This window comes from Poeciliopsis prolifica, unplaced genomic scaffold, assembly GCF_027474105.1.
Source record: "Poeciliopsis prolifica strain line A6 unplaced genomic scaffold, Auburn_PproV2 SCAFFOLD039, whole genome shotgun sequence".
NCBI classification, from domain to species: Eukaryota; Metazoa; Chordata; class Actinopteri; order Cyprinodontiformes; family Poeciliidae; genus Poeciliopsis; species Poeciliopsis prolifica.
Window position 1 is genome coordinate 584,893 of NW_026562414.1, and position 27,732 is coordinate 612,624.

Sequence of the window (27,732 nt, forward strand, 5' to 3'; positions counted from 1 at the left end):
GAAACTTTGATGCTTCTGTGAGTTTCTGTGTAAAGATATAGCAGTTTATTTTTTTATGACGAGTAGGTGAACTTTGACCCCTGCTAACCCCCCTTCAGCATACTCAAAAACGCACCGTTTAGATAACTTTAGATGGGACATGCCTTATGAACAGACTGACCGAGTTTGAAGTCGATCAATCAAAATCCCTAGGAGGAGATAGATCAAATACAAAGGCTGTAAACGGCAAAAATCGGCAAAAATGGGGTCAAAATGGGAACTTCAATCAAAAATGGCTGACTTCCTGTGATACTTGCACTATGACATTAATTGTAAATTTTGAGCGTCTTGGGGAGTTCTACAAGTGTACCAAATTTCATGTGTCTACGATAAAGTAAGTGAATAGCAGAGGGTAAAAAAGGGTGTTTTTCCAATTTCTAGGTGGCGCCGTAGAGACATTTCTGTTGCAATTTTTGCTACGACTTTAAAATACGTAAATTTTAAACAGGCTTAAGGCCTCCGCCAAGTTTGGTGAGTTTTTGAATATGATAAAGCCCCCAAAAAGCCAATTCATTTGGGTGGAAGAATAATAATAATAATAATTAAAGCTGCAAGCAGCCTCGAGCGGCCCTCGCAGCCAAGCGCCGCTCCGGCCTATTGCCACCGCAGGGTACTAGCAACCGCCGCCCGACGCCAGCCACCACAGATACTCTCACGCGGTTTTCAGCACCTCCGCCCGCACCGCGGAAACTGTTGCTCCGTTTCCATCAACGCTCCCCACGTTCTAACACAGAAGTCGTTGCGCGGTTTCCGCGCCCGTCCACCAGGCGGTACGCGTCGATGCGTTCGGCGGCACTTCCTGACGACGCACAAAAAATGTGGTGCAGATTCGTTGATATAGCGAGGAGATATAGCTGGCGTATTAATGTAGTTGGCGCAGTGGAGTCAAAATACATTTCAATGTTGTTGGGGTGTTTAGAGGTCAACAAAGGTCATACATATCCAATTTGGCGCCAGTCGGATGATCAACGTATCATTTAGAGCCTATTATATGCACATGGTGAAGAACTGCAGTTCGCCATTTCTACACCCAATGCGGTTTGGTCAGCAGCCAGCATTCACAGAGTTCATCATCTTGTCGTTTTAAGTCAGTATTCACATGATGAAACCCATATATGATACAATAACAGTAAAACTCACAGGAGAAAAAACTGGTGATTGCCTTTGAAAAGTGGTTGGGGCTAGGGTGATTTAATCAAGTGACCATGGAAATGTGTTCAGGATTGTTCTATAGAGAAACACAGGAAGTGTGATGCAGCTGTGATCTTGCATTTGGAAGTTTTTTTAATGTTTATGTTTCATGGCAAATAGTGAAAGTTTTACACTAAGCCACACCCACATGCTTTGATGTTAACTGCAACTGAGTTCTAAATGCAGTGCAACTTTAACATTTTCCTAAAATGAGTCAGGAAAATGGTAAAGGTTAAGATGTATCAGTTTAATAAACCCTTCTGATCAGTAATAAACCAAGGGCAATGCACATTCAGAGAGCACAGTTAACTTTCAGTACATTAGAACAAAAGCACAGGTTTAATCTCTCTCAATAATTAGGTATTAATCACAGCAAGTGGTCCAAGTAAATATTACAACCCCAATGTATCAGTCTTAAGAACTCAGAACGTTGTAAGATTGTCACTCTCAACAATCGTAACCGATCATCCTGTAGTGTGTGGTGTGTTACGACTGATCGAGTTCAGTCGGTGGAACGTCGGGACCGCTTTGATCTAAAATCGGGGATATTGACTGTCTTTAATCATCTTTGCTCATTCATCCAATCTCTGTGGTGTTCCTCCGACTTTTTTTTATCTTTTAATGAAAGTAATTATAAAATTATTGCACAGAGTACATCTGGTTGAGAAGCACATTCCAATCTTTGGTTGAAATGGCGCATTTGATTTTATTCTGCAGTCATAATACAATTTTAAACAATATAATAAGTTTCAATTAAAGGAGCTGGAATAGGCTACGTTAAGCTTTCGCGGTCAGTTGGGGGGAAAGGATAACTCCCATTTGATTTTCTAAAAACATTGAAAACAGTATTTTTATGAAAAAAAAAAAAAACTCACCTCCATGTTGCGATGCAACAAATATAATCCTTGCTTACGATATCTCCAGTTCTTAATCCAAAGCTTTGATTTTTTGGTTACGTCTTTTTTGGGTTAAAATAAGTCCGCAAACTAAAGTTACCACTTCAACGTCGTTGTCCATGTTTGTTTGTTTACTCCAAATTCAGCTGTGGTAGCGCAGAATTTTAATTTGAAGGTATTTCGTAGCTGGTATTAGAATGTGTTCGAGTGAAACCTCACACTCTTAGAACGAACCCGTTACACCTACGATTTTAAATAGGCTAGTGTGTGTTCTCTCACGTTTTCAGAATTGGCCGACTTTTCTAAAATCGTGTAGTGTGAACTGAGCTTCACTCACCGCATCTCCAGTTACCATTTTAAGACGAACGGCAATAAAACTCCTCTCCAACAGACCGTTCCGGCTCATGAGCGTCATTCGGGTCTGCAGCTCCAAAACCGAAGCAAACGTTAGCGTGGTCCGGTTCTGTGGCTCCATAAACCAGGCATAATGTTCAGGAAAACTTAGCTGCTCCAACAGTTTAGTAAAAAAAATGTACAGTCCACAGCGTAATGCGCCGAACCTCAACCATGTACGATCTCCTGCCGACTGCCAGTACGTACAGTAAGTATTAGCACAGCTACAGTACGTGCAGTCCTTCTCAACCAATCAAATTGCTTAAATTTGTTTTTGCCCTTGACTGGCCATTAAGGCAGAGACGAGGGAAATGATGCATTTACTTGCGGTAGGAAATAACAGTCATTAACAAAACGCTACATTTACTCCGTGTTTTAAGCCAACAAAAATTATCTTAGGGCTTACATATAACATTTCAGGTTAAATGTAATCGCTGTCCTTTTGGAAATCTCACGGCAGACGCGCTGGAAACGTTTTACGGCCGTCGGAAAAAAAACCGAACTTAATCTGTTTTCTCATTGATGGAGTACCACTGACACCTGCTGGCGCAATAATGGTATTGCGCCAGCAGTACCAGTATTGCGCCACCAGGGGCCAGTCGTACTCCATCAACACTGACCAGAATGTGTTACTCAGCCGGGCTGAGTAACACAATAAAAGTTTTGCTGAATGACGATGTTTGTATTATTTCTAGCCAAAATTAATGAATGTTTGTACTCTAACCCACAAAACAAAATTATTAAAAAAAATAAAACTTTAAAAATAAAATTGAGAGCCAAACGTATGGCAATGGCGTTACAGGTCACTTCGCCACGCCGCCACGCCCACCTGCTCCATCGAAGCTGGTCGGGGTTGGAATCCTCAATACACCAACATGTCTTCTGTGTCTGGGCACAGTTTTATGTTGATGAGGTCAAAGGGGTCAGATAGCGACCTTTGACAGTAAAACATGACACTTCCTGTTCTCAGGGGGCGTGGCCTAAGTGATGTCATCATTCGACCATAGGGTATTGTAGGACACGCGATGATGATCAATCACAGAAACTTTGATGCTTCTGTGAGTTTCTGTGTAGGAGATATAGCAGTTTATTTATTTATGGCGAGTAGGTGAACTTTGACCCCTGCTAACCCCCCTTCAGCATACTCAAAAACTCACCGTTTAGATAACTTTAGATGGGACATGCCTTATGAACAGACTGACCGAGTTTGAAGTCGATCAATCAAAATCCCTAGGAGGAGATAGATCAAATATGAAGGCTGTAAATGGCAAAAATCGGCAAAAATGGGGTCAAAATGGGAACTTCAATCAAAAATGGTTCACTTCCTGTGATACTTGCACTATGACATTAATTGTAAATTTTGAGCGTCTTGGGGAGTTCTACAAGTGTACCAAATTTTATCTCTCTACGATGAGTAAGTGAATAGCAGAGGGTAAAAAAGGGGTGTTTTTACAATTTCTAGGTGGCGCCGTAGAGCCATTTCTGTTGCAATTTTTTCGACGACTTTAAAATACGTAAATTTTAAACAGGCTTAAGGCCTCCGCCAAGTTTGGTGAGTTTTTGAATATGATAAAGCCCCCAAAAAGCCAATTCATTTGGGTGGAAGAATAATAATAATAATAATAATAATAATAAACAATAGGAAAACAATAGGCCTTCGCAGCGCTTAGCTGCTCGGGCCTAATAATAAACAATAGGAAAACAATAGGCCTTCGCAGCGCTCAGCTGCTCGGGCCTAATAAACAATAGGAAAACAATAGGCCTTCGCAGCGCTTAGCTGCTCGGGCCTAATTATTGACCCTTGAAAGGGTCTCCTTGCATTATCATGCCATTACCATTATCATTTTTGCCAACATTTTTTGAAGTGGTTTAGTTTTCCCTAAACTTCACAGTTACTAGATATTTTGTTGGTTTTTTTCCTCATAAAACCTCAGTAAAACACATTGAAATTTGTGGCAAAATCTGAAGGAGTTCAGCTGTTATGGATGTTTGTCTTGCACTGTTAGTGTGAGTTGCTGTGTCTCAAAACCAGAAAGCTTGTACTATCTAGCATTTGACAATGGAGCAGACTTCCCAGATTAGTGCCTTTGCTTCCCAGTGAATTCATCCTGCAGCCAAAAAAACGGAACATAATTTTTTACACCATTATGGAAGTTTGGAGATGTCCCAAATATAAAAAGTTTACTGTTAAAGAAGCTGGTTCAGCATTCTTTCGAAGATCTGTCAATGACAAAAATGTCATTGATTACTTGTGTTCCGACTCGCCACAGGCAGAAAATTTCTAACTGGCATAATGATGCCTGGGATTTAGTTCTGTTCAAAAATGTATCCAGCTCCAGCAGCTTAATAAGGGTTCATGTGTTTCTGTCCCCTGATCAGGGATTCTCTGGCAGCACAGCTGGAAAGCAGTTTGACCAAAGCGGATTCTGAACAACTGGCTCGCTCCATTGCCGAGGAGCAGTACTCGCTTCTGGAGAAGGAGAAGATCATGAAGGAGCTGGAGATCAAGGACATGATGGCGAGACACAAACAGGAGCTGAGTGAGAAGGAGGCCACCATCGGCTCGGTGAGAAATGGTCACGTGGCCTGGAGTTTGGCAGTAATCGTGTAGAATAATGTTTTATTTGGCCTCAGCACTTACAGACTTGACGGCATCATACAGAAAATATTTGCACTAAAATATTTTTCTTAAAATTAATGCCAATAAAGTTAATTAGTTTAAACAGTATAATAAAATTACACAAAATGTGTTTTTTGAATATCAACAACACCTAAAATGTAGCAAGCAAAGGCTTAGAGATTATATTTAAAGTAAACTTGTAGAAGGTGATTTATCCAAAAATGTATTTCTTGTAAGGATTGATGTTTTTTATATATATATATATTTACCAAACTCTATTAGAAATCATTCTTTGTTTTATATTTTACAAAAATGCTAAGATTATTGGAAAACCATTTTTTTATTCATCATTTTTCTGCTTTGATGTCATTAATGTTAACCTTATATTCAACAGTTTGTTTTTTGAAATGATTTATTTAGCAAAATGTTGGGAGTTTTATCTCTAAAGGTATTTATTTCATTGAGTCTGTTTACATTTCCAACGTAACACTCTGGTATCTGCAACTCTCAGATAAGAGACTTGAATCCCCTGACTGTTTGCATTCATGACTCACATTTCTAATTTACATATAAAATATTCAGCTTAGTTTCAACTACAAAGTGCTGACAGTCATATCAGTAACCTAAAAAGCGAAGGCATGAAAGAAAATAGATGCTCAGTATGATCAGCAGCAAGCACCATCATGTTTTGGTACCTTCACTTTTTCTGCTTCCTGCAGGCTTCTGTTTTTGAATAACTTCAACAGATTAGTTGTCTGTAGCCAGAATCAGCTCACATCTCCTCTGTCTTCTTTCTCAGCTGGAGGAGTCCAACCGAACTTTGACAGTGGACGTGGCCAACCTGGCCAGTGAGAAAGAAGAGCTGAACAACCAGCTCAAAGACCTTCAGCAAGGTGAGGCTCCCATTGTGCTTATGAGCACCGGACAGAATAAATCTCCACAAAAGGACAATTTGAGATGACGGGTGTGAAAGCTGTCTTGGTCTACTTCAAACACTCTATTTCAAAACTACAGATAACTAAACACTCTTTCTACTTTCTGCACTGATCACAGTTTTACTTGTCTAACCAAGATGGAGGTTATATAGTAAAATAAAATGGTTCTCAAAACACCAGTTCCAGATTAGTCTCCTTTTTATTTTTTGAGACCAGTTTGCCCAGATAAAAATAAACCTATTTTGTCATGTGACTTTATATGTATTGAAGAATATATATGTCCATAACTACTAAAATTATATGCATGTTTGCCTTTCTAGAACTGCAAAAAGCCAAAGAGTTGAAGGAGGAGCTGGAAAGTCTAAAAGTGACTTTTGAGAGACAAGTACAGACTGAAAGGACTCTGAAAATTCAGGTGTGTGGACCTACACAGGTCTGAAAACATATGCATATTTTCTACACTTCTCAAGATAAAAACAGATAACCTCTGTTATGCCAGCTTTTGTTAAGAATAGCTCAATGCTACAGGCTTGTATTAAACTCTGGACATCTGCAAAGAAGCATAAAAATTCCCTTTCTCACAGCAGCATCGATTCCTGCAGCCCTCTTCGCTTATTCCCCGGGTTTATATTTACCACAAAAGAGCTTTGTTTTACTGCAGCTTGTTTTTTTTTTTTTTTTTTTTTTTTTTTTTTTTTTTTTTTTGCTCCCAGGCTGTGAACAAGCTGGCCGAGGTGATGAACCAGAAAAAGGAGAAGGGGCGAGGGGGCGTCCGAGCTGTCGACTCAGAGGTGCACAAGAAGGAGAAGGAGAACAGGAAGCTGCAGCTGGAGCTGAAAGCAGAGAGACAGAACCTTAACAGCATCATCTTCAAATACCAGAAGGAGCTGGATGACATGCAGGCGGTCAGTGCACCCACGATGCCCAAAATACACCCAGAATATATACTTGTTACCAGAAAACATCTGCTGTTTTGAAACGTCAAACAAAGATGCATTTTCTTTTTACTGGTCAGCTTGTTCTGCAGAGCTGGATGTAGATTGACATTCCTTTATTTTCAATGCAGACAAGAGAGGAATAAACTGTTTGTCGAACCCATGACTATATGTTGAGATTAGGTCAGAAGTTTAAATACACACGTCATATTCATGCTTAACTTATTAATTTTGGTGATGTGGCTCAGCAGTTATTTTCCAGGACAGATTTATAATCAAATATAAAGCTTGAGTGTTTTTTTTTTTTTTTTTTTTTTTTCAAAACCAAAAATGGATTCCTATTTGAATTCATTGTGGGTTTTTCAAAAATGTAGTCATGTAAGCTCAAATATATGCACAAACTCCTGCATCCCTGCATCTTACTGATAGACAATCATCTAAGTTTAAGTGGGAGTGTCTGAGTATATCTGATCCTGTGCCCATATGACATTTGATCCTGTGTGATTTAAAGAAAACCTCTTGAACCCAACTGTTCAAAAATTATGGAAATTAATTTTTTAAATTATCAGTTCATTCAAAATGATGGCCAAAGTTGAGAGTAACTAACACAAATTATTGGAGCATTCATGCCCATGATGACTCTATAACACTGTAATGTGAAAAAGTTCATCAGACAAATTTAAATTCTGAGCCAACGCTAAAGAATAAATTTAAAAAAACTTTGTGTACCACTATTTGTTTGTTCTGGATCAATTGAATCTAAGAAAAATCTAAATTACAAGAAATCTAAGTCAACTTTACATGTACCCAACTCAGTTTTGAGTGTTTGTGTGCACAGATGATGATCGAAGAGACCCACATGCGCCAGGACCTGCAGATGGCTCTGGATAGTAAAGACAGCGACATCGAGCGGCTTCGGTGTCAGATTACGTCCCTTAGTGTTCACTCTCTGGACTCCACCAGCATCAGCAGCATCAACGATTTGGAAATGGCGGACGGATTCCCAGGTAGGCCCTCAAACTGAAATCGTCGCTACATATTTCATGGTTTTAAACTCCATTATTGAAACCTCCGACAAACTTCTGCATGGATTCCAACTCTTTGCTTCTTCCACTTCTTTCTCAATGCTTTCTATTTTTCCTCACTACGTCCTTGCTTTCGTGCTCCTGTACAGTGAGCATTACTCACTCTCACACCGCCGAGTCAATGTCCTTCACCTACCAGCGCACGCACAAATCTGTCCGCGTTGACACTCGGCCCAACCTTCACTTAACCCGGGCTCTGTTTGACTCTGAGTCCGAAGATGAGGAAGAAGACAAAGAGCCTAAGGAGCATTGGCAGCGCCCTCTGGCTCTGACCTATCTGCCGTCCCGTGAGCCAGAAGCTGGAGGTGACCCTGCATGGTGTGGAAGTCTGAAACGCAACCCTATTTTGCTAAAACTGTTTCTAGCAATTTTTGTCCTCGGGCTTGTCACTACTTTAATGCAGCTAATCCGCTCCCTGGTTTGACTTTCAGTGTTTGCGGAACACATTGAAAGCCATAGCATGGCACTGCTGAACTGTCCTGAAATTGAGACAGACTTGAATTAATGTTGAGATTTTTACAGACTCAAGATTAATTCTTCCTTCTCTACCAAAATCCTCTCCTTGCTTTGTGTGCACATTTTCTTGTAAATACTGCTGTCATTACTAATTGCGCTCCATGACAGCAAGGAAGCAGGATTTCCTGTCTGAAGATCCTTTGTCTTAGCAATGAATCATTTCCTCCCAGAGTAATGAGTGCCTTGCTTGAAGTAAATGCCACAAACACTTAAAAATGTGAAGGTGTTATTTTAAGTGATTGAAGGCTGTCCTTTTAATGCCAGCATCTTCCTGTTGTATTTTTTATTTTATTTTTTTTTTCCTTTCTGCTCCTTAGATTCCAGGCTGGAGGACTGGATCTCACTTCCTTCCAAAAACACAAAGCGATTTGGCTGGGACAAAAAAGTAATCAGTCTAACAGTGCTTCTTGTATTTAAGGGTTGTGTTTTCTTCGTTTTTAGCAATCTTTGATCCTTTATTTTCTTTTCTTTTGCAGTATGTGGTCATAAGCAGTAAGAAAATCTTGTTTTACAACAGTCAGATGGACCAAGAACAAGCTAACCCGTTCATGACCCTGGACATCGAGTGAGTCACTGAAAGCTGAACATCTAACCCACTCGTACTAAACAAGGATTACTAACGAAATCTAATGGGAACTGTGGTAAAACGTTGGGGGAAAACAATCATGAAAAAATGACCACACCCAATGCCAGCCTGTGTATCTTTTGAACACATTTCTAGATATGGATGCTTGATATCAATACTGGGACTCTCCCCATGTTCTGTCTGGCAACTGTCAATAAAAGGCCAATAGTGCCAAAAACATTTTATTTATTTATTTGTTTTACTACTAATACCGAGACATTCAAGGGTTAAAGATAAACAATAAAAACTGGTACTCAAATCTTCAGAAATGTGTCGTATAAATATATAAAATCTTAACATAATAATATCTTGCAACTGTGCATGATGGCTGACACATCATGCACAGTTGATTAGAATATCTTCACACAGCATTTTTAATAGGTTTTGCTCTGTCTAGTCCTCAGACATTGAGTTTGGCACACTGCTGCCTGTTAGATTCAGAGGGAACACGGTGGTTAGAGCCTCATGGGTCTGTTAAGGGATTCAGTGATATTCTCAAGATGTTGTCATAACCCTGCACTAAAAAATATTATACTCAGGCCTTACTGTACACTCGGGTTCACCTCAAAAGTAAATAGTAAAATGTTCTCAAAAATGTCATCATAGAACTTATAGTAGGCTCTGGCAAGTGTCTTGTGCAGATTCTGATTCTACAGCAATTGGTCTCTGTAGAATCAGAGACTGCACAGGTTTAACTTTCAGAGGAGGTAAGCACGGAGGAAAACATAAGACACACATGAAGGGTTGATTAAAACCAAGGCTTTTTGATTAGTGTTCTTCGAACAGATTAATCAAAACTAAACTAGTTGGACAGAGTACAGATGACCCAGTCACATAATTCAAGAAAAAGAATCTTATGATTTGAAGCATGGAGGGGGAAGTGTCATGAATTTGACCTGGGGAAATCATTCTGCAAAAAGGGAATGGCGTCTCTTAACTTTCTCACAGTGATGTAGAAACTGTGACTTAGAATTACTTAAGGAGATGCTGACACTTAGCAAATTTTAAACTTTTTTTTATGTCTTGAGGACAGAAAAAACATTGAGCAGAACTGCTTTATCTCAAGCAAAATAGATCACTTTTATGAAAGTGCCCATTGACAAGTTGACTGATGCTACTGTATCTTTCTAGTCTGACATTTATTTAGTTGTCATTTTTTTGTCACTTATTAAGCATTTCTGCTTAATAAGTGCCAAAATATTAAGACAGATAATTTTTTGAAACTTTCTTTAACTGCCTGATTTTATTTTTATTTTTTTTTTCCCCTACAGTAAGCTATTTCACGTTCGACCCATCACTCAAACTGACTGTTACCGAGCAGACGTCAAAGAAATCCCTAGAATATTCCAGGTATTCTCTGATTTCTTTCTGTCCAGGTTCATCTTGTGCATAATATTATCATCAAGTAAATCCTTTTTTGCACCACATTTCATGACCTTCCTGTTTTCCTTCAGCTCTTGTATGCCAAAGAGGGTGAGAGCAAACGTGACCAGGAGGCGGTGGAGGATCCCGCACCTTGCGAACGATCCAACTACATTATGCACAAAGGTCATGAGTTCATCAGCACCATGTACCACTTGCCCTGCAGCTGTGAGGCTTGCGTCCGGCCCCTGTGGAATGTCTTCAAACCTCCGGCGGCCCTCGAGTGTCGCTGCTGCCATACCAAGTACCACAAAGACCATCTGGACAAGAAAGAAGACGTTATTGCTCCATGCAAAGGTGTTATTTCTCTCCTTTAACAAGCTCTTTTGGAGCTTCTAAAAATCTTTGTGCAGTTATCCCCACTGAACTTGTTGCAAACTGTGAAGAGGACCATTAATTTGAAGTGATTTGATTAAAATCTTAGAACAAAAAGACTGAAAAGCTCAAATCTTGGTCTTAATTTGAATCTTTTCATGTCTTCAATCTTCCCTAGTGAACTACGATATGTCCACTGCCAAAGAGCTGCTGCTGCTGACCAGCTCCCAGACGGAACAACAGCGTTGGGTCAATCACCTCCTCAAGCGCATCCCGAAGAAAAATCCAACACTAAGTCCTCCGCCGGTAGCAGGGAACAGCCCCGATCAGTACCTGCCACGCTCCTCTCCTCACGTGTCGCCGGAGTCTTCCCCCAAGGTCTCTCCTCGCCTGTCCCACCGCCGCGCCATGAAAAAACCGTCCGCCAGACAGCCGCAGACATCAGACAAGTCCAGGTGAGGGACACAGGAAACGGGTCACAAACTCATAAGCGGCAAAGCTTTGATCATCACATGCCGTAACTACAGAAGTATTCCTACCTGTCAAACATTAAAGGCATCAACTTTGATGTGATTAACTGGAATTATGTGAATGACCACCTCGGAGCAGCACATAGTTTTAGAATGAGAAGAACTTAAGTAAATTATGAATTCATGGCAGATATTTCTGGATGTACAACATGAAAAAAAATTAAATTAAATAAAAAATTGAGGGGAAGACAAGGAATGAAGGACGAAGGAGGTACGTAGGAGACAATGAAAGAAGGAAGAACACAATTGAGGATGAAAATAATAAATGGAAAGAATTAAGACAATTTTGGACTCAAGAGCAAGATATAAAAAAGGTCAGAACAATGTAAGGACAGAAAAAGATGGGAAGAATGCAAATAATGAAATGAGCAGAGGAAAGAAGGGAGGAAGAAAACGATTGAATAAATATCAAGGGAGGAAGGAATTAGGGCAACATTGAGTAAGATTTGATACAAGAAAGAAAAGAATAAAGAATATAGAAAACAGACATGTAGGACTCAAGGTTAAAAGTCCTACATTCAAAAAGATAGGAGGGAAGTATACAATAAGAAAAGGTCACAAAACTGGACTAACGGAATAAATATAGGACATTAAGAAGGGAGCAAGGGCGAAAGAAAGAACACCACATTTAGACAATGAGAAAGGGAATAAAGTATGGAAATATTTTCTATACTTTCTTCCCCCATTCTGGTTCTACTGAAATAAAATTCCAAACATTTCCACACTAAGAATAAAAATCTTCGTTTGCAAACCCATTATATGTCGACAAATTCCTTCTGTGTAGTTAAAATGTGGCAGTTTTTTTTTTTTTCTTTTATTGTGCCATAAAAAGCTGCTGCTGGGACAGAGTGTTTTTGCTTTCAGCAGACTTCCTGAGTCATTTTCACTTGCTGAACTCGGCACTAAAACACACTTATTCCTGACCTATTAGCAGAGTCACTAATCACATTATTTGAGTATTTTATTGAAGCTTTATCATCTCAGCCACTCCCTAACTGGCTTTCGTCCTGCAGCACTGGCCCTATGCTCCGCATCATTCTCCACTGACCCCTGAACTCCTCACCTCTGACCCCACATTTCTAAAATCTCTCACACTTGGAGACTGTAAGTAGGAGAAGCCTGGTGAGCCCCAACCTGCTTTGTTGCTGTGCCAATTAACACTTGCCTCATACCAAGCAGCATGTACATGCACAGTAACCCAGAAGTCAGTCCTTGCTCCACACTGTCCCCTGGTGACTGTGGCAGGTATTGCTATCAACAAAATGTCATTCCCTGAACCCTCATTGTTTCAGGCTGCTTGAGTTAGACCTGAAAGACTGGAGTTGGTCGATCGATGATGATGATGATATTTTCTTCTGAAATCGCAGAGTCAGAGGGTAACTCCACCTCTGCATGACAACTGTGTGAAAACCGTCCAGGAGCCATATTTATTATCTGAAGCATGTTTTTGTGTAAGCCCTAAATTAAACAGAAGAGTGCAAAACGAGCCTTATAGTGTGTAACTTCAAGCTTAGGGAATTTATGCAAACCTTGTAGGCGGCGTTTTCTGCATGTTTCAAGTCTTCACCACAATTGCAAACATGTCTGCAGTTTATCCCTGGATTGGTCTGTTTTCTTGTGTGTGTTTTACAGCCCTCATGGGTTTAGATGCAGGGCAGCTTCCTTGTTTTTGTATGTGTGGATTTTGTGTGGGCGTTGCCTTTGATTTCTTGCCACTCTGCTGGTTGCATCTCAAGTTTTTCTCACATTATTCTGTTTTTTTTTTTCCTACATCTCTTTTCCAGTTAACCCCGGCTGTGTTTTCATCCATGTGGATTGTATGGACCCAGTTGCCTGCACATGAAGAGTAAAGGGGGGGGAAGCCTGAAAATAATAGCGAAACACATGACAGAGATTCAGATTAACTGGCTGTTGTCATGAGAACTGGGATGGTTTTTGTCATTTTTGATGAGAGGAAACTCAACCACATCTTCATAATGAGACGGCCTTTTTTATATTCACCGATGGACTCATTCAAAATCATTTGTGACATGTTCTGCTTCTTTATGAACACTAAAAGCAGACCTGATATTATATGATTGTTACATTTTTATGGGTATTGCAGGGGCATATTATATAGGGTATCCTGTAAATGTATGAACAGAGTTTTAGAGAGGGAGGGCTTACCCTTTTTGAGCCTTAATGTCCTGGACTTGTTTTATCACACTAAATATAGCCATCACAGCATTATGGAATAATGTGAAATGTATTTCTTCTTTCAGTTCAGTATTCAGGACATTAAAAAGAAAACATACAAAACTTACAAGGATCCATTTTGTGTATTCATGTCTTACTTCAAAGCATGCTGACTAATATTTGAGGATCTCTGGAGGAGTCCATGGTATGAAGAGCCAGCAAATTGTACAAAATAAGGAGAAAAATGTAACATTTATGCAACACATTTCAATCGAAGAGCAACACAATGTTCTTTCCATCCAGACACTAAAAGCGTTTCTGCTGATGGTCCCAGCATGGTGTGCCTCTGTGGTTTCTGATCATTTTAGTTTCTTTTCCTCAGGTAGAAATTTGTCTTAGATGGTTGAAACCTGGACGTGGTTGTTCCAACAGGACACTGAATCCAAATAAATATTTGGTAAAGAAAGAAAAGGAAAACCTATTTAAACTATGGCACTTTAAATGAGCCCAGATATTTCTACGAATAATGGTCAAATAGTGTGTGTATGATCATTTGAGCCCCATGGTTATTTGAGAATAATGTATGATAAATTCCAATGTTGCCCTTTTTTAACAGCAGTCTACTACAAGGCTGTCACAAAGACAGTTTGTCCCCATTTATTTTGCTCAATATAAAAAAAAAGGACAGAAAAATCTATGTTGACCCAGAGAGCCATTAGTTGAAAACTTGGCAGACAGTTGATCTGCAGAAGGACAATGCATATTTCAGTTTTTTCACTTAATTTTTATAAGTTAGAAAGATGTGATGCTTTTCTTCTGCTTTAGATGCTTTAAAATAGTTGTAGTATTTCAGGCCATCTTGGACAACACTGCATGTTTTCCAATTATTTTTCTAAGAAAATAAAATTAGATCATTAAGTGACATCTGATCATGTATTTTAAAGCGACTGTTTTAATTGTGAAATTTTCTAGGACACTTCTGCCTGTATCTCTCAAGTGCATGAGTACTGAGTGGGCTGGTCCGAAATAAATCTTTCAAAACCCCTAAAGCCAAGTGGCTCCCACTATCTATAATGTAATGGTTCTCCATGTTTCCAAATGCTAAAATCCTATCCCATGTCAAAAGTTTTAAATATGAGCGTGACTCCACAATTTGGAAAACTTACCAGCAGATGAAACCTGCTCGACCTGCCGACTGCCTCCTCATTATGAATTCTCTTCATTTACATTTTTAAACTAATCAGTTTCTATTCAGCTGAGATCAATTCTGCATTGTGTTGGTTTTGATATTTGAACCTTCTAGTGCAAATAAAAGCCTTTAAATGAATGAGTTGCCAGGCCCAGTAGAATAAGCTAAAATTTCAGAATTTTAGCTTATTCAGTGGAGGGGGGAAAATCCCACATTGAGAAATATTTGTTGAACCCACCACCTTGTGTCCAATAGTGTACCAGTTCTTCTTCTAATAGATTTCACAATTTTGGAAAAGTCTGGAATGGATTTCTGACAATTACTATTTGGACGATCTAGAGAGATTCTGCAGATTCCTGCATCTTTCCTCATGTTGTCTTCTCAGGTTTTCTTAGAACATGAAAGAGGTTTCAATTTGATTCTGATTAACAGTTTGTGTTTTTGATTTCACCATTTGTTTTGGATCATTATCCTGCCAAAAGACTCAGTTATGACCAGTTTTCTGATAGAGATTAATTTTAAATCCCTCCCTTGCTGTGTGACCTTTTCTGCATCTTTTCAGTCACACAGAAAAATACTCCCTTTTAAGGTTTTGGACTTTCCCTGCAACTCTGTTGCAACTTCATGGCCTTGAAAAGTGACTGTGCAGGAACATTCCATTATTTACACAATAAGTAATGATTAGATCACAGGATTTGACCCCTTAAATGACAGTAATTTGCAAGTGACCATTACTGGAACAGTCTAGTTGATCCTTAACTGGAATACCGCAGTAAGTCTTTTTTTTTTTTTTTTTTTGTTTCTGAGCATTTCCTGTGAAAACTCGAATAGATTTCGGAACAGTTTTATTTGCTGTCGCTCATTTTGCAATATCTGTCCAGGTATTTAAACCTTCATGCTTTTATTCTGTTTTATTTTAGCGATGAAGTTCTGTGTTGCTGCTTTTCTCTTCCTGGCATTCTTCTGCCGCAGTGGTTTTTCCTGTCCGGCTTTGTGCAAATGCTACCCCACAAGTATGGAGGTCGTTTGTAATGAAGTTCCTCTGACAGAGTATCCATCAGCGGGTCTTCCAGAGAACACCACCATGCTGACAATTCAGCTGACAAACATCACCTCCATCTCAGAACACCACCTCAAAGCAACGCCGCTTCTGAAAGAGCTCCATCTGTATGGGAACCAGCTTCAGAGCCTCTCGTCTCATTTACTCAGAGGCGTTCCTCAGCTACATACGTTGGATCTGACCGGAAACGAGCTGAGTGATATGCCTGTAGACGTCTTCGGCGATGCTCCACTTCGAAACTTGGTTCTAAAGAACAATCAGATTAAGCGGGCAGATCCAAAGTGGCTTCCTCATAACAGCAGCCTGACCTGGTTGGACTTCTCTGAAAATCATCTAACAGAGATCCCAGTTGGTTTGTTTCAGAGGCTCCCTCACCTAGAGAATATTGACTTGTCCAACAACCGCCTGGAAAAGATGCCACCAAACTCCTTGGACCATCTGACTAAACTTGAGAGGCTAAACCTGCAAAACAACACGCTTGAGACTTTGCATGCATCTGTTTTCCAGTTCACACCCAACCTCACTTCTCTGTTTCTCTCTCAAAACAAGCTCACCAAACTCCCACAGAACCTCCTCCAGGGACTCACCAGACTCACACATCTCAGTCTGGATGACAACCAGCTCAGTCGCATCCCCAAAGGTTTCCTTGACTCGCTGAGCTCCCTTGAGGAAGGCGGACTGGACCTGTCTGGCAACCCATTACTTTGTGACAGGGAAGTAGAGTACCTGTGGCGGTGGCTTCAGAGGAACAACAAGAAGGTTTTGTTGGCAGACAACATCACTTGTGCTTTGCCTGAGTCTCTCACAGGGCGCTCAGTAATTTCCCTTACAGAAAACGATCTGAACATCGGGTCTCAACCTTCCTGATTCTGACTGTGATTAGATGTATAAAATGGCTAATTAATTTTTTTTCTTGACTGAAGTCCTTTTGGGTTAGCAGTTAGCTTTAGCTACTGGGGCTTCCTAATATGGACAAGAAGTTATGTGCTCCAAACTAGATTCTGGCTCGTCCTGACATTGCAGTGAAAAAGCTTACTCTTAGTTCTCTAGCTATCCTTTAAGAAACATTTAATATCAACAAGATTTAATACAAACTAAATGTTTAAGATTCCCCATTTGCTTGTTTTTGTCTAGGCAAGGACATGTATTCATTGATCATTTGTTAATTCAAGTACTAAAGATAATTTACCTTTACTCCAGAGAGTTGTCTGGTTGTTCTGGACTTTGACTCTTCTCAGAAAGGCTTGACGGGACTAGACTGAAATTTGCAATGATAGTTTAGCATAGCTTGCATCTACTTGTTTACTGCAAGAGTTTTAATCTAGCCGTGTTCCTTTTCGATTAAAATTTGGAGCAATTGTTCCAGCATGCCATAATTAGGTGTCGATTGGGACCATTTAAAAATTTTATGAGATTTATTTTTATGAGATTTATTTTTTCTTTCAGTCTTTTCAAATATAAAATGGTATTAGATGGGTTTCTATCAATACTAAGTGCTTGACAGTGGTTCTGAAATCTAACAAAAAATCCCACCTGTTTCTGCTTCAATTAATAAATTACATTTCACATGTCGATAATATAAAAAGAGAGGAATACGACTATTTTGTCTTCTGTTGTTGAATTTCAACCAGGATTGAATGTGAATGTAGTAGCAAGGCTTTAAGTGACATGTCTTTATCACCTCTTCCCACACATCTCTTTTATAATAAACATATATGTGAATCAGCCTTGGATGTGTTTTGGATTTTTGCTTTTAGTTTATGCATACTTAACGAAATCCTTTGCAATAGTATATGCATTGAAAAGGTTTTTTACGACACAGAAAGGAAAAGTTATTGATTTGCTTGGCTACATTGTTGCTGTTTCAAAGTACAGGAAAACGGTAGCCACTTTATTTGCTCTGTTCTGTTTGCCTTTTGCAACATTTCACCCTGATTCGCTGTCCTAATATGCTCAGCCTTGTGTGGAAAAACAGTCCAGACTTGAAAAGAGACGAGTCCCTGCTGCTCTTTTCAGGTAGGCATACGTTAACAAGAACCATTTATATGACAAAGTGTTGATTTATTCTTAAAGTGATTTTTTTTTTTTCCAGTGTTTCGCAGCAGAGATGAAGCTGTTGCTCCTGGTCACTTTCATTGCACTAGCTGAATTTGACTTCAAAAGCAGAAGTGCTCACTCGTGTCCGGATCGTTGCTCATGCGCTTTTCAGCCTTCAGCTGCAGAGGTGGTGTGCAGCAAAGGTGGCCTCACAATTTTTCCCAGAACTGGTATTCCTACCAACACCACACTATTATCCATCCAAAACACTCACCTCAGCAGCATCACTGCCGGCGATCTCGGCGCTGTGCCGTTCCTAAACAAGCTGCAGCTCTATCACACCAATCTGGCAAACATTTCCTCAGATCTATTGGTCTCCATATCCCACTTGGACACGTTGGATCTCACAGGGAACAAGCTCGTTAAATTGCCTGCGAATGTGTTCAGTAACAGCTCGCTTCGCAACCTGGTGGTAAAAAATAACCAGCTGCTGGAAGCCGACCCAGCATGGTTTTCTGGCAACAGCAGCCTTCTCTATCTGGATTTGTCCGGTAACCATCTGACCAGCATCTCAGCCGCTCTGCTTCACAAACTCCCCCTTCTGCAGACCCTGGATCTGGACGGTAACAGTCTTCAAGAGTTACACGCCGATGTGTTCAGGAACCTGCATCACCTGGAGACGTTAAATCTGGCTGGGAACAAATTAAGAACCCTAAAACCGCAATTATTTTCTCATAATTTAAATCTAAAATACCTGTACCTGCAGGAGAATCAGCTTCAGGATCTACCAGGGAACCTCCTACACAGACTTCAAAACCTTGAGCTTCTGCTGCTGAATCAGAATCGGCTTCGCCACCTTCCCACAGGCCTGCTGGATGGGGTTAATCCCTCTGTGCAGATAATCCTGACAGGGAACCCCTGGGAGTGTGATGGGAAGATGGAGTACTTGTGGAGGTGGCTCACCAACCATCGGCAAAATGTTCTCTTTGAGACAGAGGTGACGTGTGATAACCCAAACACACTAAAAAATCAGCAAATTTCATCTCTAACTCACAGCCAGCTTGGTGTAAGATTACAATGAATGGTGCAGTGAGAAAATGCAGAAACGTAAATATTTTACTTTTGTTCCCGTTTTGGTTGCATGTCAAGTAAACAAATAATGATAAACATTGCGGTGTTCTCCTGCGGTGTTTTCTTAATTTCTAATATTTTCAAATTCTCTAAAGTCCTTGAAGTGCATGCCATGAATCAATTTACAATGCTTTTTCAAACAGACTGTTTCACGTTTTGTTATGCTACAACCAAAACCGTCAGTGTATTTTATTTGTCTACTGGATTCCATGCAGTAGACAAAAGTGCTAATCGTCATTGTGTAGTGAAGGTCGTCTCCCCTGAGTCTGTAGAAAGATTTTCCACCGGAGTTGCTGCCACAAGTCTTTGGTGATGTGTCTCGATCAGAGTTGCATGTCTAGAGACTAAAGTGGTTCCACATCCTTTGCAAAACTGTTCAGTCCTAGTTTGACTAGAAACCGTGTCTGTGAACAATTTTCAAGTGTCGGCACAAATGATCAATTAAATATCTGATAATATTTTTCAAAATATATAAGTCCTTGAGGCTTACATAAAACTAAACTATGCAAGGTCATTGACTTTTACTTCAAAAGGGAATTAGTCACACTGAACTTCATTGAGTGCTTCCATTGTAAAAATGAAAATCTTTCTACTTTTTTTCAATTTTAATAGCAAATATTTTCAGAAATCACATATCTGTTGCCTTCCATTTACAGAATTGATCTGGTTGTAAAACAAAGTACAAAAATTTTCCATTTATTCTATGCCTGCTAAAATAATTGCAGTGTTCAAACACAGGAACTAAAAATACTGGACAGAAACAGACAGCTGCAGTCAAATCCCACGTTTTTATGGGTGAAGAATTGTGTGAAATTGAAGGATTTTCTCTTGTAAGATTCATGCAGAGCAGCCTTGCAACAAATCTGTCTCAATCGGCTGCATCACAGATTGCTACATTGTTTCAGTGATGCCCTTTTGTTTGTAATGATGTTCAGTGCGTGGGCATGGGTGTGTGGGCAATAAAAATGGCTGAGTCTTGAAACTGACCTCTGCTGGATGTGTTTAAATATCTGCTTCTTTCTTTGGCCATTTTCTTTATTTGTATTTGTGTGTACCATCGGTGTGCCCACACACTCCGGTCCTGCAGCCTCGATCACACTGAGGTGTGCTGGGCTCTAATTTATAACTCTTATTAAACATAAATCATAGCAGTCTCTGGATGCCAGAACTTATGGAAATGAAACCTCGCTCATAGATGTTCCCCAAAAGGCGGAAAACTAAACTTAAGACGTTTGATGTATGTCTTTCTTTATGTTTGAACTGCATCCTGAAGGTTAAAGGTAGAGGAAGTGGTTTGAATCCTAATTCTCTTTTATTAGAACCCCCTCAGGACTTGAGCATCTGTTTTGAGGAAAGTGAGTCTTCTCCTCTTTCCTTATAACTCCTGCTTCCTCTGAGGTGGGACATTTAATCTGTTTGTGCTTCTCAAAACCCCCAGGCTTGGACATATTTAAGTGGACAACTCTGCGTTTCTTGGAGAAATGGCAATAATTAGTAGGTATAGTGTTTTCTGGCTGGTGTGCTGCCAGTTGGTGTTTACTACTGATGTCTGAACAATAGTGAAACCAAAGAGGTCACAGAAAGGTTTTTCAGGCAGTTTCTGTTTTCAAGTTGTAAAAATGTAGATATTATTTCTGATAGCTGTATATATTAGACAATTTACAACACAACATTGATGTTGGCAGCTTTTTCCATATTAATTATAGTCAGTATATCAGGGTTCCTCTCCACAAGATGACAAATCATCAGTAAAACAAAACTGGCTTTTCTAAAGCCAGACATTTGGTTTTAATTATATTCAAACCAATTTGTTCCCTGCTGTAGCCCAGCAGAGAGCGATGGGAGAGCAGAGCTGCATTGCCACTTACTGACCCAACATGTACCTCACATCCAGTGACATCCACTGAAATTTGCACAATGTTACTTTAGGCGGCAACCTCAACTGGAAATATTACTGAATGACACATAACGCCTTGCAGAGACTCAGTCTACACTGATGAAATTAGATTCAGTTTTGCTTCATTAATTCTAAATGGTCTGACATGGGGGGTTGGAACTATTTATTAACTAATTCAGATTATAACAACTCAACCACTAGAGGACACTCACATACTGAGTGCAGAGCAAAAATGGGATCTTTAGATACACCAGTAAGGTAAAATAAGACACATTGCAACAAGGGCTTTATATGTTACATCAAAAGCATATCAGATGTCAAAATATTGGTTTTATGTGAACAGAATATGTTAAAAATTGAAGATGATGCAGCTTCTTGATGGATTATCACGGTTTGAGGTCTTGTGATTGTAAAGCTGAGGCAAAATGAAGGCTCTCACATTTGGGTTTATAGATGCAGTTATGGACAAGAGTAACACTAATTGGTCTCGGCAAATTCTATCTACTTCATTGGATAACAGTTTAAAAGAAAATCCCCTAAATATAACATGTATAAAAAAAAGAACACGTACAAGAATAAAAGGCCTTTTTTATCTGCTGTAGGGCCCATTTTTCTCTTCATCGTTGACATTTCTTTAGTCACACTAACCTTTTGACGTTCGGCTAAGTCTACAATAAGAAAAGAAATTGTTAGACTCGTTAAAAGCTTTTGTCATGGTGGGAGAAAAAGTCAGACTGCTTCTGCTTTTAGAAATTTAATACTATTATCATGAAACTTAATGCCCTGTAAAAAAAAAAAGAAAAAAAAAAGAAAAACATTCCAGCAAAGCCTTTTATCAATCTTCAAAAGCTTTTCGCCCACGCCTGCGAACACACACGTGCTGCTTGCACAACTAATCAATAATATAGTTAAAGGTCAGTGTGGGCCAGGGATGATCACATGCTTTCAAATGCATCTTCATTTATCATCATCTTTCAGAAATGTTCGAAATCTTATTCCCTGGCTCATAAATCTCCACTCCACATAACAGCACACTTGAGATAGTGCACAGAGGCCTTACCACATGTCTATCTTGTTATAGGTAAGGTCACTTACCCTGCCATATAATTCGGTCTTGAAAATGGCCTCTCCAGATCTCCAAGGAAATGGGCTATTAGCTGGCTTTCTGTTGATGGACATTAAGCTTAATAGTTTACCACAAACTGAGCCCATTTTCCTGATGGAATAAAGTGTTGTTGAAACCTGAGAGGCAAAATTCGAAGAGACAGCTGTTTACCGACCAGAGCATATATTTAGACATGCAGTTAATGACAACAATTGAATGCAGGTGCACATAATATATATTTTTTTTCTTTTTGAAAATGAGGAGAGAGCTTAAGGTGCTCATTTTAAGCAAAAAACACTGACCCAGTTCTGTTAGAGGATTAGTTCAGTCAAATTGGATTTCTTTTCTGAAAGAAAAGCCTCAAGGCACCAACCTCTGAAAATGTTTATCACACTGGAAACAATGTGTGCAAAATCTGAAAACAAAATTATATTAGTAAATCATATAAAAAATGCTGAGACATTGTTTTGCTCAGTAAAATAAAACATCTCCTAAAATTATTATCGAAAATATTACCAAATTAGGTCAATTATTTAATTTGTAATTTACTTTTACTTTTTGAAATATCACAGACTCTTTCTCCTTGTCAATCTTCAGAATGAGAAGATCAAAAGATTATGTCATCTAAGTATTGAAGAATATCTTTTACTACTACATAAGTAAAACTATATTGTTAATTTTGCTTGGGGATAATTTCAGACGACACCATCCACCTCTAGGTTCAGCTTGAAGAACTGCAAATCTCTTTGACCGAGGAGTGCATTACCTTTTTAAAACTGTCAGACTTTTTACTCCTCCTCAAGGACCTTCTGTTCTCCCTGACTGGAGCTGCTTTTATGAATAAGTATATCCTCCTGTGGTGAGTGAAATAAATCCTGCTGAAATTTGTCCAAGGAATTCTTTTACTACTTTTCTTAAGCCACTTGATTTTTTTCTCCAAGCAGTGGCTGATTTACATCTCCATTGGTATTCATTCATCTGTAATCAAATGCAATGACCCACACAAGAGGCAAATGTTCCAAAGGATTTTATTGCCTCCAGGCACAAAGACAGCACATTTCATCACTGTTTGACGTTTTGTATATCCACTGTGACTTGTTGAATCCGCTACCGTAAAGTGTCATGTCTGCTCATATTTTTTTCTTTTTTCTTTACATCTCAAGAGGCTTTCTGCAGTGCCTGTAACAGGACTTTCACCTGTTATATTTGTGCCTGGTGTAGAGTCATGCTGAGGTTCCGGGTTCGCAGCATGTTCAGAAAGGTCAGGGCTACTAACAGATATCATGTGTCATTAATACGCTGTGAGAGGAGGTCAGTACAGCTGTTTATGAGGTCAAGCTTGAATAAAACAGGAAGGAGCAAACAACTGCTGGAAGATTTTATAAACAACTTATGAAGGTTCAAGGTTAGGACAAGCTGTCCATCCATCCACTATTGGGGTTAGCAGATACTTAGGGAAAATCCTGACATCCCTCTCCAAATGACACCTCAGCTGATTTCGGGGAACCACATTCCCAGGTCAATAGCTCCTCTAGTGGGTTCTGAGTTTCCCCCTCCTACTTGTTTAACAAATGCCTGAAGCACGTCAACTGAATCCTTTCAGTGTGAAGCACTTCAAGCTTCAATGAGTACACTTCTGTCTCTGAGGCTGAGACAGAGAAAGCTAACTTCTGACGCTTGTCTGAAGGATCTTGTTCTCTTGATTATTAGAATTTTTAAAAGCAATCACAATTATAGCAAGCAAATGTATATTCACCAGTATTTTTACATAAATTTAGAACACCGATTATTTCTACAGAACAGTTTGTTAGGGTTAGGGTTGCAGCCTGCATCAATGTTTGATGTGTGCAGGATTATCCTTTTGATAAAACTCAAACTGGAGGAACCTGAAGATGAAACTTTCAGACAGATGTGATGGTTCCTCCTTAAGTCTCAACAAGAATGCAACAAATGCATGTCCTAAAGAGACTGCATGCAACAAGTTCCTGTGAAAATGTACTTGTTCCTTTCATGAAATTATTTTTCCACAGCAAATGACCTAATTTCACAACTCCTATTTTTGCATGCATTTCCACTCCTCTCTTATGTAACTCTTAAATGTGAGGAGTTGATCTAAATATCAGTATCCTGAGCTGAGAGGGCTTCATTTATTATGAGACAAATATAACGCATTTGCATCTAGTTTTAAGACATTTCTCCACATTAACTCGAGTAGTTTTGAGCCCGAGGCTGCACATTTCCATACTGCCAACCGTCATGTTTTCACACATAAAAAATGCATGTGTGAACGCTCTTGTAAGAAAGACGAGTCTCAGAGGACAGGTAACTCGGTTATTGACATCACGGAATCTGATTTTTATATAATACAAGCCTGAACTAATTATAATTTTTGAATCAGGACAATGATCTACTTCATCAAAGTATTTTGTCTCTGAAGAACAGGGGTCATAAGTGTACATATCCGTTCCATCAAGTCTGGTCTCAGACCAGTTTCAATAATTGGATATCTGCTTTTAAACAAAGTGGCACGGGGCCATTACTACATGGAAGATTAATTAAAATATGCCCTCTGTAAATGTTTTTAAAGCCTTTCAGTGAAGGGCATACACTACGACTTAAACAACAGACAGCTGTTTCAGCTCCTCACAATACAAGCTCTACAAAGCTGGAAAGCCCTGCCTTTTATGCTGCTGTTTATAACGCTAATTAAATCCATTTGCTAAGAAAACCCAGCAAAGGACTGATTGATTTTTAAATAAACTCTGGCGGCTTTAACCAGCTTTGGCTTTGAACAAGTTATTTGAAGCGACCTGTCCTCGAAAGGCTTGATCAAAGGAGCTCCTGCACAACAGCGATGCATAGAATCGTTGACAAGCCAAACCCTGAGCGTTGCACCGAAAAGGGAGGAACAGCGAGAATAAATATTTAAAGGTTCTGAATTTTAAATCAAACGTTGCGTATGCATTCTTGCTAGATTGAAGTTTGGTTTATTTCCAGAAGACTCTGCAATGTCAGCCAAGTAAATGGAATGCAAAGAAGAGATTACATGTTAATATGAAGCCAATACTGAGTTCAATTATAATGGTTTTTACTTTATTTCTCCAATTTCTACTTTCAAAGGGACCATTTTGCTGAGGGAGAAGATAAAGAAATACCCACTGGGAATTTTCTGTATGAAGCTGCTGACGAGAGGAGGAGCTGGGAATTAAGCGTAACTAGATATAACTCTGGAGGACTCTTCATCTTCTCATTGTTAATGCAGACTGTTTCCAGACTGTTCAGTTCAATTCAAGGTCTGACTTTTAACTGTCTGTTCCCAAGGAACATTCTTGTTCTTTGGAGGAATCACAATCGATCCTGAGGCGGCTATTAGTTATAATCTCTTCAGTGAGCTTCGGGTTCAGGCTCTTCACATTCAGTACCTTGCAAAACTAGTCATGCCTCGTGATTTTGTCCTACATGTTGACCTGTTATAACCACAAACATGAACATTTTGGGATTTTATACTGTTAAGAGAAAAGAGAAGGTTTTGAAATTAAAAATCCGATTATGTATTTTGACTTGTGATTGATGACATTTGACATACATGCAAAACAATGTGTGTATTGAGGAGCTGATATTGCACATCTATTCAAACCCATTATTGCCACTGTGAAGCATGATGGTGGCAGCATCATGCTGTGGAGATTCAACAGTGACAGAAGCTTGTTGGGCATAATGGGGGAGAAAACCTGCTTGAAGCTGCAGCACTTAAAACATGTAGTAATTTTACATATTGGTGACTACGTAGCTGAATGCAAATGCAAGCCACACTTTTTCGATTTAAACATTTGTATCTCGTATAACATCTGGGAAAACTCCAATGGTGTCAATACGTTTGTAAGGTGCTTTTGCTGAAGGCCTTGGTAAAGCTGATAAAGGCTGTGATGGCAGAATAGCAAGGTGCTGTGGTGTAAAGATCATCGCCACAGCAAAGTTAATGAGAAGGTTTTGTAATAACAAAGGAAAAAAAATAGATTTATTTTAAATGTAAAGATAAAAATCTATTAAATTTGTATTTTCACGACAAGCTACATTCACCAAAATACATGTAAAGTATTAAAAGTATTAAAATGTTTCTGAGTAGATTAGCTTTGAGCCTCCGCAAGCCCCCTATCATGAAGTGCAATGTGGTTTCATTATTATGAGAAAGCTATTACATTTTCAATATTTCATTTTTATAGGTATTCAATGTACTGAATCAAACTAATATAATCATGAACAATAAGCTGTAATAATTATTTCAAGACCTCCAATTGTGCATGAGACTTGAAAACAAATCCTTCCATGTTAGACTTTATAAACTACAATTTACTAAACCAATTAAATACTACAGAAGAAGATAACAGATTAAACTAATCAGTTCATAATAGCACAGGTAGAAACCTGTGATTTGATTTACATACATCAGAAGAAACATTCTGGTGTGAATCTGCTCTGCTTTCATTTATTATCAGCAGAGAACAGGTGTCGTTAAGCGTCTGGATGTTTTCACAGTAATAAGACCACATCATCTCCTTGAGACTCACTGGCATTCACTGTGATGGCCCAGAGGCTCTCAGCTTGTCTTTCATGTAAAAATCCCCACAAAAGTGGTTCACAACCAGAACAAATGAGAGCATAACTTCTCCAGTAAACCTCAGGATACTGAGACTAGACGCAGACCGAGTGCCACTCCTGACATTATTCTTCCTTGCTTTCTGCATTACATGTTTCCTTGCGGAATATTCTCTAAGTATTAATGTAAATTACCATGTAATAAAAATATCTGACAATATGATACACTACCACTGGAGTATTCTCAGTGCACTCGTAAGCATTACTCAGAGTCTACATGTTGAATCTAAACGTTCTCAAAGCCACATTCAGCTCCCTGCGGAACTGAGTTATTGCCTAAAATGAAAAATCCATGCGAGAGCAACTCTACATGCAAATCATTCTCACATAGAAAGTTTTATCTATCATTCAGTTTTATTGGCTCCATTGATAATCCAGGTACGTTATGAACTTTTCCAAAAAAAATTAAAATAGTAAAACTCTGCTGCTAACTAACATTGGTCTTTTGGTCTTCCAAATGTAATCCTTAAAATTGACAGAAATTCACATTAGAAGCAAAAACCTTAAAATATTCAAATTAGTTTAGTTATTTGCTTGTGATTGGGCAAGAAAAAGTTGAACACAAATGTAATCTGTGTGTGTGATTTTCATTTACCATTTGCCGCCCCCTCATTTTGATACCCTTAAATAAAATAAAAGTACTAAAGATAAGCTAAGCTTTTTAAAAGTATGTCAGAAAGTTCAATGACAAGGCAATTTCTCACACTGGATTTAACTCCGGGGTATCCAATTAATGGGGCTGAACACATATCCATGCCAAATGGTTTTATTTATCATAAAAATGGAAAACCATGTCTCTTTGTCCTTCCTCTTCACAGTTATGCATTATTTTTGGGCTGATCAATCATCTAAAATCCCAGTGAAATTTATTGAACTTTGTTTGTGGTTTGAGAAAATGTGCAAACTTTAAAAGGATATAAACCATGTGGCAAGGATTAATTCATTGCATCTCGTTTGCTGCAATGTTTTATCCTTCAGAA

At 39.1% G+C, this 27,732-nt stretch overlaps 2 protein-coding genes across 6 annotated transcripts in view; both read left to right on the forward strand.

The window, feature by feature from the left end:
* LOC129375452 (rho-associated protein kinase 2-like) overlaps nt 1–13,810 on the forward strand; it is a 46,455-nt gene extending 32,645 nt beyond the window's left edge. For 2 of the 5 annotated variants that reach the window (XM_055054541.1, XM_055054543.1), the window contains 13 exons: nt 4,899–5,085; nt 5,939–6,032; nt 6,395–6,489; nt 6,788–6,979; nt 7,848–8,016; nt 8,184–8,399; nt 8,928–8,995; nt 9,087–9,175; nt 10,507–10,585; nt 10,690–10,954; nt 11,151–11,427; nt 12,516–12,606; nt 13,287–13,810. In XM_055054541.1, the coding sequence (XP_054910516.1) occupies nt 4,899–5,085; nt 5,939–6,032; nt 6,395–6,489; nt 6,788–6,979; nt 7,848–8,016; nt 8,184–8,399; nt 8,928–8,995; nt 9,087–9,175; nt 10,507–10,585; nt 10,690–10,954; nt 11,151–11,427; nt 12,516–12,549 (1,765 nt within the window). In that variant the 3' untranslated portion in view covers nt 12,550–12,606; nt 13,287–13,810. Of the gene's footprint in view, nt 1–4,898; nt 5,086–5,938; nt 6,033–6,394; nt 6,490–6,787; nt 6,980–7,847; nt 8,017–8,183; nt 8,400–8,927; nt 8,996–9,086; nt 9,176–10,506; nt 10,586–10,689; nt 10,955–11,150; nt 11,428–12,515; nt 12,607–12,794; nt 12,879–13,286 lie in introns of all 5 variants that reach the window. The other 3 variants (XM_055054542.1, XM_055054544.1, XM_055054545.1) reach the window with 3 other exon arrangements.
* Nucleotides 13,811–14,214: 404 nt separating this feature from the next.
* si:dkey-90m5.4 (leucine-rich alpha-2-glycoprotein) lies at nt 14,215–20,080 on the forward strand. The gene is made up of 3 exons (XM_055054162.1): nt 14,215–15,638; nt 15,787–16,781; nt 18,019–20,080. The coding sequence occupies exons 2-3, from the start codon at nt 15,789–15,791 to the stop codon at nt 19,042–19,044; spliced, it is 2,019 nt and encodes a 672-aa protein (XP_054910137.1). The 5' UTR covers nt 14,215–15,638; nt 15,787–15,788; the 3' UTR covers nt 19,045–20,080.
* Nucleotides 20,081–27,732: the final 7,652 nt, after the last annotated feature.